This window comes from Culex quinquefasciatus, chromosome 2 (assembly GCF_015732765.1).
Source record: "Culex quinquefasciatus strain JHB chromosome 2, VPISU_Cqui_1.0_pri_paternal, whole genome shotgun sequence".
NCBI classification, from domain to species: Eukaryota; Metazoa; Arthropoda; class Insecta; order Diptera; family Culicidae; genus Culex; species Culex quinquefasciatus.
The window spans coordinates 206916729-206929520 of record NC_051862.1 but is presented as its reverse complement, the minus strand read 5'-3'; the positions used below and the strand labels follow the sequence as shown (position 1 = coordinate 206929520).

Here is a 12792-nt window from a genome sequence, read left to right as displayed (position 1 = left end):
TTTTGGCTGCATCAAACCTGGAAAACATTCCCCACTCTTCACAGTTATAAGAAGCCCCAATAATAGTATCTTTTTATGACCGCCGCCCTCCCTCGCATTAGGAGTGATAATCTGTGACCCGGAAATAAAATCCGGAAAATTACACACGGGGACACCCACCTGGTACTCGAACGACGGCCGCAGATAGTAGCAGGCCATCTCCTGGTGGTACACCTGAGTAATCGCCGCCGACATGGGCGGCACGATCCAGACCCAGTCCGCCGGGCAGCCGTTCCTGGAATTTTTGGGAGGGGGGAAAGAAAGAAGATTGAGGTCGAATTTGTTTAGTATCGATGCGTATGGTCGGAAATTCGCGTTGGAGATTGGGGTTTGTTAAGGGTTACTTTATTTTAAACACATTAAAAAAACTATACAAATTTCTTTAAGGAATAAGCCTTCTTTAATGTTATTTTTTTTTTATTTGGCTTTGGTGCTTTAGATGAAAAAAAAAACAACAAATTTCAATTTCAATGTGATTCAAATTAAATAAGTGGGTAATTCTCCGCCAACTCACACAGCAGTTGCCCCGACCCATCTTCGATTTGCGTGAAACTTTGATCTAAGGGGTAACTTTTGTCCCTGATCCCGAATCCGAAGTCCGTTTTTTGATATCTCGTGACGGAGGGGCGGTACGACCCCTTCCATTTTTGAACAACTTTTTCAAAACTTTTTTTCGTAAAATCGCGATAACTCGTGATGTTTATATGCAAACCCCTTATGTCTCTATATATCAATTTTTTTGTAATTGTCTGCTCTACAACTTTGTAGAACATTGTTACACTCTAAAAAATAACCCTGCAAAGTTAGAAAAAACACGAAATTTAAAAATGAAAAAAATTGTTTTAAATGAAAAAATGACTCTTCTGGGTCAATGTAGATTCGAAAAGTACATTAAATTTCCCATAAAATGACATGTTCCAAAAATTTTTACAGTCAAGTAACGGAAAATGGAAGAATTTTTAAAACTTTTTTAGTGTTTTTTTGATGAAAATACGTTTTTTCGGAATTCTGAGTACGCCATCAAATCGGGCGTCTAATTTTACATAAAAGTCCCTTAGACACCAAATTTCTATCTCATCACCGTTTCAGGCTGCAAATTATTGAAAAACACCTCTTTTTTCGCATGTTCAAAAATGGAAGGGGTCGTACCGCCCCTCCGTCACAAGATATCAAAAAACGGACCTCGGATTCGTGCTCAGGGACAAAAGTTACCCTTAGGACAAAGTTTCACGCAAATCGAGTTGGTAGAGAATTACCCAAGTGTTTTATAAATATATTTCTTTTATATATTTTGTTATATGCCATAAAAGCTTAAAAAATTTCTATGAAAATGTCTAAAAAACGAGAACCAGAGTTTTTTTAAAGGTTCTATAAGCTATTGTCTTTCATATGTTTATACTGCCGTTCTACGCATAATTGTCCCATGTCAGTTTTTGACGATTTTGACTTTATGCCATTTTTAAGTTTAGTCTGATGTGTACTTTAAGAAAAACACATAAAATCTGGTACTTTGTTCGGAAACTCATCAAAAACAACACCAAGTCTGTTTGTCCCATCGTTGAACTTCTACGCATAATTGTCCCACCAAGTATTTTCTTACACGGAATCATTAGTTTTATTACGTATTATGCCTTGTTTACCTGTTGTATAGCAAGAGGATCACAAATAAGGGTGATAAACTGCTAACTGGGGCGATTAGGGACACATAGGGCGAATAGGAACCCACGGGACAATTATGCGTAGAAACACAGAAATCGGTCGAAAAATTTCAATCGCGTTTTTCTCAGTTGCACTTTTTTGAACATGGGACAATTATGCGTAGAACGGCAGTATAGGACCTTTAGAAAACTCTAGAAATAAAATAATACTAGTCAATGTAAAATTTTAGATAAGTTTTCAATGTCTTATCTTATCAAACATATATTTTATTAATTATTTTTATGTTAACACCACCAACTGGGGAAAATCAGGACTACAGGCTGAAAAGGTACAGGAGATTTCAGATTTCAGAATTAAAACAATTTTCCCTAATTAGCCAAGATAAAGCTGATATATCCCGAATACAAATGTTAATGCTTTAAAATTCGTATTAATTACTATGTATTCAACTGTCCATCTATTTCTACAGCCAAATCTATCATCTATTTCTACAGCCAAATCTGAATTTCCAGACCATTTTTTTTTTCAATTTCGGGAATTCCCAGGACAAATTATGAAAATTCCCGGGATTCGGGAATTCCCGGTTTTGGAAAAATCCCGGAATGGACGCACTACCTGGTTGTTTAAAACATTTTGCAACACTTTTTCTTTCTACCTTTTGCTGAAATATTTCGATACAATCGGCATAAATTAGTGCAGTGGTTTAAACAATTTTGTACTTTTTATCATCCATGAAATATCTTAAAGTATCAACGTGTGTGTTATAATATTCTTAATTTTAAATATACTTTTCCCCCAAAATTGCAACTTTTATATCCTAACAGTCCCCATACTCACCTCAGCTTGGTTTCGTTCTCGTAATGCTTCATGAAGCTCTCGCTGGCCGTGTGATGGTCCACGATGGTGATGTTGCGCGACTGGAACGAGTGCAGCACGGCGATATTGATTTCGACCAGGGCTTTGTCCTTCCACAGGGACGTCGGATTCCGCGTGTCCAGGCCCATTTTGATCGCGACGGGCTGACGATTGGTTGGAATTCCAGTGAAAGATTATTTTTTTAGAGAAGAGAAAAACAGATCCAATTCAATGAAATTTGCGGTTTTTCGCGGATCCCCAGAAACTCACCTCCAGCATGTTGCGCCGGTTGGTGTCGCACAGATTTCGGCACCCAATCTCGGTGGACATGTACCACCCGCTGAAGGCCGTGGCCGTAAATTGGATGCCCCCGCAGTCGAACAGCATCCCGGACACGGCCGGCAGTGCGTACCAGCGCAGGTTCAGGTCGGCGAACCACTTGAACGTCGGATGGCTGAACGGCACCTCCATGATCAGGTCGGGCGGGAAGTCGAAGTAATCCGGGTCGTGGCCGTTCGCGGACAGCACCAGCGGCAGAATGTCCCACTCGGTTCGTTTGCTTTTCCAGCCCAGTTTGATGCAAAACTGTGTGTGTGTGTGTGTGTGTGCGAAAATCAATTTCCAGCGCAGCAGCAACAGGTAGCGAGGGAAGAAAATTGACAAATTAGTGAGAAAATTCGCAAGGATAGATTTTCAATTTCATACATCGGTGAACTCGACGTGCATCGGGTCGCCGATGATTTTGCCGTCCGGGCCCTTGTAGCCGGCGTACGAAATCAGCTGGCCGTTCCAGATTCGGTAGTCGTGCGTGCCGTCTGTGCGCTGGGGGAAAATCGTGATGGCTGATCTGTGGGGAGGGATGGAAATGAAAAGGCAATTTTATCATTTTGAACTCAATAATTTTTGGTCTCATTTTTCACAAGCATAACAAATCATTGATTTTCCTTAGTTCCTAAGTAGGCCCTTATTTATGATGAATTACGGAACATAAACATAAAGTTAGATTTTTTAAGGGGAGATGTAATTTATTGATTTTTCACAGTAGACATTAGCCAAACGAGGGGAACCAAACCCCTTTTTCAGCCTATTTCTATCAGCACTTTGATCATGAATTATATTTTTCATAAAGTATTTTTGTCTGTTCCCAAGTAATAAATAGCTCAAATAAAAGTGAGCAAGCAACTCTTCATTGTTGATACATCTGAAAATGTTGATTTAATATTTAGCGGAAAACGGCAAAAGTGATGAGAATTTGTCGAACGGCTAAGAGTGATTAAAAAGGGTATATTTCCCCTATATGTTCGTGAAACTTGTGAACAGGCCTTGGAAAAGTCAGTTGACACATACGAAGTTGGCACGAAAGAATGCCGAGCTTAACACTCATAAAGCCGGTCGACACGACGGCGCATGCTCCTTCTCGTTCTCTCTTTTCGTATCTATTTCTTGTTTGTGTGGTTAAGTGTGGTGACAGCAATCATTTGAATGCAGTCATAGGCCAAGTGAACGAATGAGCTCTGCGCGAGTGAAATTTCTGGTGAGAGTCAAACGACCGTGTGAGTGAATTTTTGTTGCGTTCATCCGTTCGCATTTGTATTTGTGAGAGCAGACTATAAAGTTCAGGAAGAGTTTATAGAAAAACAAATACGAGCTCTGTCGATTGATCGCATGGCATGCTTGGAAAAAAATAAATAAATATATGGACTCAAAAATTGCGTTACAGTTCCAGTATCTGAAAAGTGCGTTTTAATATTTTCAGGATTAAAAAAAAACATGCTTAATGCATAAAAGTCATCAAAATCCTATGCTCAAAATAATTTTCAAATGCTTCAGAAAATTAAAATATTATTTTTTTTATTTTTTTTTCAACTTTTTGCAAAATAAGGCAATTAAATGTTGAAAGTAAAAAATCTCTCTGAATTTATCTTTACGCTTTTCAACGAAACCTCTCAAATCTCAATTTCAAAAGGAGCGTCGAAATTCGGCAAAACTCACTCACAACTACAAAAAAATGCAACACAAATGCTCGCATCAAAGTGCTACATTCTATTGCACCAATACTATCAGTACACACTTTAACATAGTTTTTCGAAGCATGCACGGAAAATTTTATGTCGTCGTCGTCGTCGAAAGAAGCAACTAGCGTAGAAATTGTGCTTTCTTAAGACAATTGGAATTTATTTTTAATAATTTTATGAGAATGTTTTAATAAACTGTCTTCTTTTTATTTGGTAAAACCAAAATGTTAAAAAATTCCCTGCCCCGACTCCTCTTCGATTTGCGTGAAACTTTGTCCTAAGGGGTAAAACCCCTCTTATTTTTGATCATGCGAAAAATACGTGTTTTTCAATAATTTGCAAGTGATGAGATATAAATTTGGTGTCAAAGGGACTTTTATGTAAAATTGGACGCCCGATTGGATGGCATACTACACTGAAAAAAAACCAATTATCGAAATCGTGAATTAAATTCACGAATGCGAGAACCACGAAGGAATATATTCACGTTTATAGTGCAAATGCACCATACTCATGAAAAAAATCACGATTAAGAGAATTGTTTTTTTTTCTGTATAAGAATTCCGAAAGAAAAACTTTTTTTTATCAAAAAACACTTAAATTTTTAAAAAACTTTGCCATTTTCCGTTAATCAACTGTGAAATTTTTTGGAACACGTCATTTTAGGGGAAATTCAGTGTACTTTTCGAATCTACGTTAACCCAGAAGGGTCATTTTTACATTTAGAACAAAATTTTGCATTTTTAAATTTCGTGTATTTTCTAACTTTGCAGGGTTACTTTATAGAGTGTAACAATATTTTACAAAGTTGTAGAGCAGTCAGTTACAAAACTTTGTATTTATAAACATAAGGGGTTTGTTTATGAACATCACGAGTTATCGCGATTTTACGAAAAAAAAGTTTTGAAAAAGTTGATCTTCGTTGATCATTGCCGTTCATGGTCACTCGCGACAGACACGGACGACGGAACAAAGAGTAACGCAAAAAGTAACATTTGTCGTAAAATCGCGATAACTCGTGATGTTCATAAACAAACCGTTTATGTTTATAAATAAAAAAAATCTGCTCTACAACTTTGTACAACATTGTTATACTCTAAAAAGTAACCCTGCAAAATTAGAAAAAAACACGAAATTTCAAAGAGAAAAATGTATGTTCTAAATGAAAAAATTACCCTTCTGGGATAATGTAGATATGAAAAGTACATTAAATTTCCCTTTAAATGACATGTCCCAAAAAATGTTCAGTTGAGTTACGGAAAATGGCAGAGTTTATAAAACATTTTAAATGTTTTTTCGATGAAAAATAGTTTTTTTTTCGGAATTCTGAGTACGCCATCAATTCGGGCTTTCAATTTTACATAATTTCTATCTCATCACTGTTGCAGGCTACAAATTCGTGATCAGGGACAAAAGTTACGCCTTAGGACAAAGTTTCACGCAAATCGAAGGGGAAACTTTTCTCGATTTCGTGTGATTGGGTATAGAATTACCCAAATAGAATAACAACTTTATAACAAAATTTATAAAAATATAAATACGCTCAGAGACAATTACACCAACGAGACGTATGTTATTTCCTTTAGGGGAGATAAAAGCTTCAAGAAACTTTTGCGGTTCCTTCCAACAGGAGGCCATGCAACCACAAATATATGTGAGGGAATAGGGTAAATGCATGTTTTTTCATCAGGCACGTGATTTGAATAAGCGTTTTCAACTGAAATTAATTATGAAACAAGTTTCTTCAAGAAGGATTGCAAAATAGTTTGATAATTCGATCAAATCTTTAACCTACCAAAGAAATGTGATTTTCCCCTAGAAGGGAAATGCAGCAACTAGAAAGTACACACACGCTAATCTCTGCATTAGTGCACTAAGCTTTCAATGCATGCCATGTTTAGCACACTGTGAAACTACTGCTGAAGAGTGTGAGCAAACTTTATTGTTCATGAAGATTGTGGAACAAGTTTTCTCCTTGTAAAATGTAACAAATGTGTTCGTGTACATCTCTTGTTTGGCCAGATCTCAAAGTAGCTCGAAGTGCTTTTTTTAAATATTTTTTTAGTACACTTTAGAACACATCTTTAAAAGTTATCTTTTTTCTTCAAATAGTACTAAACTTTGCTAACAAGACTAAACTACTGGTAACGTGCTCAAACGGCCACATCTTGACCTCTATTCTTGGTCGTGATGTGGAAAGAGAGAGAGTGCAACCTGCTCCATATACGTACCTGAGGTTCCCTTTATTGGTGGCATACTTGATGTGATTGCAAATTGCTTCAAACATTCCACTGGTGGTGGTAACGTAACGGCAGTCGAAAACCTAACCTCATCCGCGTCGTCGTCGTCGTGGTGTTGAAGACCCACCGAGGGGCAATTACCGCGTGTATAAACGAGGTGGTGTCAGGTCGTCAGATCATCAGGTTAGCACCAGCATCCGGATGATGCAAACCGAACGTCGATGTCGTGTTCCAGATGCGGATGAGCAGCAGTGACGCCACATGAAAGCAAAAGAATGGCAAGAATTTACGTTAGATTGAAAGAGCGAGAGAGATTGGTTCTGCGAGGAACACGTTACACACTGTAGTGCCAAGAAGGAAGTCTTCCTTTTCGTCGATGATGAATCTCGGCCATCACTTGACTCTGATCGACACTCAATCTTCCTCATCAGTAATCCCACTTAAACCGATACACACATAACCGAATCAAACTCTCGACTGAGTTGTACAATAGAAATTTCAAATCAACTATGTGGCCTCACAGTCCTCATGACTATAGCATTCCGGAGTAACTTATTTGCAGGGAGGAAATGCCTTACCCACTCCCAGCTGGACCGGACCATGTTTAGTATTCTCTCCTTTTGAGGGCCTTCCTGAAGCTATTTTTCGACCAGAACATCTTCATCCGAAGGGATTCCATGTAAATTATAGTGCACAATCTGGTACCGGAGAAATTCTTTTTGAAAATGTAGATTTTTGGAAAACATCACAACTGTTGTCCAACTAAATTTTAAAACATATTTTAAAATGCTAAATTTGAATTTCAATTATAGTTTTTTGCAATAAAAACAAAATTTATTAAGAAAAAGCACCCTTGCATAAACAATTTTTAAAAGAGGAAAATTATTTTTTTTAATTCTTTTTGTAGAAGAAGCAACTCTGCATTAATTTTTATTCAAAAGCTAAAAAAATGTCCTTAAGTTTTCGTTATTTGATTTTGTTAATCGATTTTGTGCACCAAGAAACTATTGATTCAATTTTCAATGTATAAAGCCAAAACTCTTTTCCGTTCTTTTTTATAAAACATAATTTCTAATCTTATAAATTAAAAAAATCAAAAGGCAAAAATCATTTATTTCGAAATTTTAAAAAGTTTGGCTTGGTTTATTAAATTTGACATTATTTTGAAACAAACATAAAAGAAATCAAAAAAAAATAATTTTTTGATATTAAAAATCGAACCGAGAGTTCCCAAAATTCGATAGTTAAAAAATAAGTGTTAATCAGATCAAAACACTGACAAAAACTCATTTATCACAAAACTTAGCTCAGAGAGGCTGTAATTCAGCAACCAGAAGATCAGCAAAGTAAAAAAAAAAGAAAATTGTAGTAATTTTCTAAGCTTTTCAAAAATATTTCATTCTGGTTTGCTTTTCTTACATAAAAATTTTCGAATTTCAAAATCTTGAAGATTTTAAAAAATGCTAAAATGCTCTTAAATCTAAAAGTTAATTGAAAATGTTAGTTTATTTAAGATTGCACCAGATTTTTTTTTGTATTTTTAAATGCGGCTGAAACTTTTTGGTGCCTTTGGTATGCCCAAAGAAGCCATTTTGCATCATTCGTTTGTCCATATAATTTTTCATACAAATTTGGCAGCTGTCCATTCAAAAATGATGTATGAAAATTCAAAAATCTGTATTGTTTGATCCATTTGGTGTGTTCGGCAAAGTTGTAGGTATGGATAAGGACTACACTGCCGCTCTACGCATAATTGTCCCATGTCATTTTTGGACAATTTTGACTTTTTAACATTTGTATGTTTATTTTGTCGTATACTTTAAGAAAAATATATCAAATCTGGTACTTTGTTCGGAAACTCATTGAAAACAACATCAAGTCTGTTTGTCCCAACGTTAAACTTCTACGCATAATTGTAGTTTTATGAAGCATTATGTCGTGTTTACCTGTTTTTTTGGCAAGATGATCACAAAAAACAGTGATACACTGCTAACTGGGGAAATTAGGGACACATAGGGCAAATAGGTACCCACGGGACAATTATGCGTAGAAACACAAAAATCGTTCGAAAAATATCAATCGCGTTCTCAGTTGCACTTTTTTGAACATGGGACAATTATGCGTAGAACGGCAGTACACTGAAATAAAATGATACACTGTAAAAAAAATGGTGAAAAACACTGTTTTTAATTTTTTATTTTTTTATATGTTTCAGGGGGCATAAATGCCAACTTTTCAGAAATCCGATCTGATCTTTTCGAAAACAATATTTTCATTTTTTTTTTAGATCAAGACTAACATTTCAAAAGATCAAAAAATTTAATATTTGTTTCAGCCGGATTAAAAAATACAAAAATTAAAATTAAAAAAAAACCGATTTCGTAGTGAATTGTTCATCTTTGATTTTGCATCTAAATATTCTTTTTTTAAATGTCAATATCTTCGATTTAAAAAAAATACAATTCAAAAAATTTATTTACGATAACAAATTTTGCACCATACTGTTGGCTGTTGTAAACATTTTTCAAAGTTCAAATCATTCCGTTATTTATGAAGGTCAGAAACAAACAGATTTGACTAATCTTATTGTTATGTGGAAATCGGAAAACAATATTGTTGTGATTGATCAAACATTAAACAAAGCTTAAGTCTAATTAGAAGCAATTTTTAAACATTCCGCGATGACCTGAATTTTTTCATCAACTTTCACCCTGAATGATTTTATCATATAAAGTGAATCATTCACAAGAAAACAATAAAAATTTAAATTATTTAAAAACTTTTTGTAATTTCAACTGGAATTAAGTTCCTCCTCGAAAGCGCACAAGAAAGCCCAAAACATGCATCAGGTGGTTTTTTGGGAAGTTTATCTTACTCATCTGAAACCGTGAATTGTATGCAAATGAGTTTTGTTCGTGCTGAACTTATGTTGTAATTTTTGTAAAGATTTTTTTGCACCATATCTTTTGGGTTTGTTGTTCTGAGTTTCATTCATAAAGTTTAGCTCAACTTGAGAGATATTTCGTCAACATCGAACTTAGCATAAAACTCAATACTGGTGATGATGTTATCTTAATTGAAATCTCGTTACAAGTATCTTTTAATTTACTTCAAAATTTCACCCCGAATCACAAAGCCAGCGAAACAACTACAAAACTGTCAACGATTAAAACAATCATTTGCAGAACTACACCTCTTCTTGTGCAACTTTGCACTTCCCAACACACAAAAACTCTTGCACAACCATAGCTCTGAAGTATCCTTCCATGAAAACGCGCCAACTTTCCAAGTCGAACGAAGACGATAGTCGAGAATAATTTAATTTTCCTCCTTGTGCTTCATTTAATTTACACCTTCATAGTGTGTCTGATAGAAAACACCCCCTCTTCCACCCTCAAAGTTCCCGGGGGGAAAAACTATGCAACTATTGCCCCATAACTAGAGACCATCATCATAGTTCAGGTCCTGGAAGCAGCATCAAGGGGGAGGCTTGCGCTAATTACATAAAGAGTGTATGACTCTCAATTTGAATAATTAATGACTTTAACCATCCCTTCTCACTCTCATTCGCTCTCTTTCCCTTTCTGTTGGACTCATATTCTTTTCTTGCGAGTTTTCCTTTTCCTCCTAGGGAGGGTGAGAATTTTGATGAGTGAGCGGAAACATATTGTTGCGTTGGAATGGATAATTTTTATTTGAAGAATGTTAATCTTGAATCGAAAATAATTGAATAAAATGTAAGAAAATCTTTTTCTAGCATTTTATTACAAAGTATTAAACAAGTTTTTTGAACACCCCCACATCATTCTGCTTGAAGACGTTTTTCTTAGCCAAAGTAGAACTCAAACGAGAATTTTCCGCTTTTCCAACTATCTATCTAAAACCCATATCTCGCCCGAGGATAAGAAAAACGTATAAAGAAACAGGCAGAACATCTTCTTACCTGCAGCTTGGACCACTGTATCCGCCCGATGCAGCGGGACGAGTTACGCCAGGCCAGCTTCGCTCCGTAGATCAGCTCGGTCTCGGTCAGCTGGTAAATGCCCGACGCTTCAATCTCCTTCTGAACCTGCTGCAGGCGGGCCTCGTGGGCGGGCGATTTGAGTCTGAAAGTGATTGAAGAAGTAGGTGGGAAAATTATGAAAGAGGATTGGATCTTGGCTGCGTCTGAAGCCTTAAAGTCTCAGGTCTTTATTGATAATCAATTACGGAGTAGAGAAACTATTTAAAACAGATCAATTTGACCTCCTCTAATTGAAATTCAATTGAAAATTAATTCCAAACACATCTCTCCAGCATCATTGTGTGATCAAAAGTTTAACAAATTTTAATTATCGTTGACTCCACAAAAGTACATGTTTGCTCTGGTTAGTTTCCATTTAATTTGAGCATGACCAAACATAGACAAACATTGCCAAATTGTGGCAAGCCGCCGTCGATAATGAGTGTGATTATCAATTTGCACTGGAAGCCGAAGCTAATAGATAGTGGCTTCGGTGACCAAATTTGAATAATCAACGCGAGCATGTGTCGACTAATATTTGCTTTTAATCGCGATGAGGTGAAATGTTGTTATTAGTCAACCGTGTTGCATGTTTTAAAATAAAATATATGAAGCGTGATTTTTTTTGTCGAAATTTGATAATTTTGTGTTTGCTGGTCATTAATTTTACAACCACATAACTACCCAAGCAACACACTTTGTCAGATAAACGTATTTCCTAACTGGTTGTATAAGCAATCCGTCTGGTTGTCACAACTTGTTCTACAACTCCTGTGAACTGGAAAAAGCGCACTTTTTTCTGTTGTATAACTTGCCAGAACAAGATGCAAGTTATCAGAGTAAGTTGTACAATTGTATTTGACAACACTGTGCTAGCTAACAAGAGATTCAACGAAAAAAAGGAGACGTGGTTTACGGCTGTGCTGTCAAATCAAAGCGCACACTGAAAAGGAAAATTAGTTTGAAAACAGCTGTCTAACCGTTGACTAACATACATGTAAACAAACATTTCTTATTAGAATTTCAATCAACGACGAAGCTAATAAAAAGTACGCTTGTTTCTGCCTGATTTATTTAAAATAATTCGAAATTGAATGTAAAAAAAGAAAAACAATCGTGGCGCGCAGTCTACGTGAAGTGTGAAAATTCCTCGCACGGCGAACTTTTAGATTTTCCTTTTTTGATGAACTTCCTCTTTCTCAAGATTCGATCCGATGACTTCGACGACTTGTTGTTCTCCACGGCAGGTCCAGGCGCGCTTCCACATCTCTCCACAGGGCTTCATAGTAAACAAGCTGGCCCAAGCGTCAATAAGAAGGCTGCTGTCTGTTTTGTTAGCTAAAGAACTTAACTCCAACGAAGGCTGTTGAAGTTATATAAGTTTGTTTCAAGTCAGTTGATATAACTCCACTATATAACTTTGTTATAACAAACCGTTTCAACTGTCATTTCGATTACCGTACCACGGAGTAATATTGATTTTGGTATGATTTTGATTTATTGTTTTCTCTATCATAAACTCTATAAGCTGATAATTTTTGTAGCTTTTACCAGCGATATGTTTACAAATTAATCGGTCAACAATCAAAACTACTGTAATCTTCAATAAATAATCATTATTGAAACTCCGAATTCCTCATGTACAAATTTACACCACCTAACAACACGCAATGTCAAGTTGAATATGTATGTTGAGCATCCGTTATAAAATCTATTCTCCGAGAACATTTGTGAAACAAAGCGAGAAAACCTAAGGTTATTTATAGAATGGTTGGCCACACCCATTTTTCAGAAGATGCTGTCACATGACAATGTTAGATAAGCAGTGTGGCAAACAGTGCAATATTATTTTTATTCAACAAACTGTTTTCGAGGAAAACATTGCAGATGAGGGAACAACATCTTGGCATATCAGCATTTTGACGTTTAATTACAGCTCATAAAAAGCGTTTTCGACTGAAATCAAGTGATAAATACCTCA

At 36.1% G+C, this 12792-nt stretch overlaps 1 protein-coding gene across 3 annotated transcripts in view; it reads right to left on the bottom strand.

Moving 5' to 3' along the window:
- Positions 1-12792, bottom strand: part of LOC6054171 (nitric oxide synthase) — a 151106-nt gene that overhangs the window by 56196 nt on the left and 82118 nt on the right. For all 3 annotated transcript variants that reach the window (XM_038252986.1, XM_038252987.1, XM_038252988.1), the window contains exons 5-10: positions 10752-10914; positions 6800-6891; positions 3259-3400; positions 2824-3138; positions 2536-2717; positions 160-274 (exon numbers count right to left, since the gene is read on the bottom strand). In XM_038252986.1, coding sequence (XP_038108914.1) covers positions 160-274; positions 2536-2717; positions 2824-3138; positions 3259-3400; positions 6800-6891; positions 10752-10914 — 1009 coding nt within the window. The remainder of the gene's footprint in view (positions 1-159; positions 275-2535; positions 2718-2823; positions 3139-3258; positions 3401-6799; positions 6892-10751; positions 10915-12792) is intronic.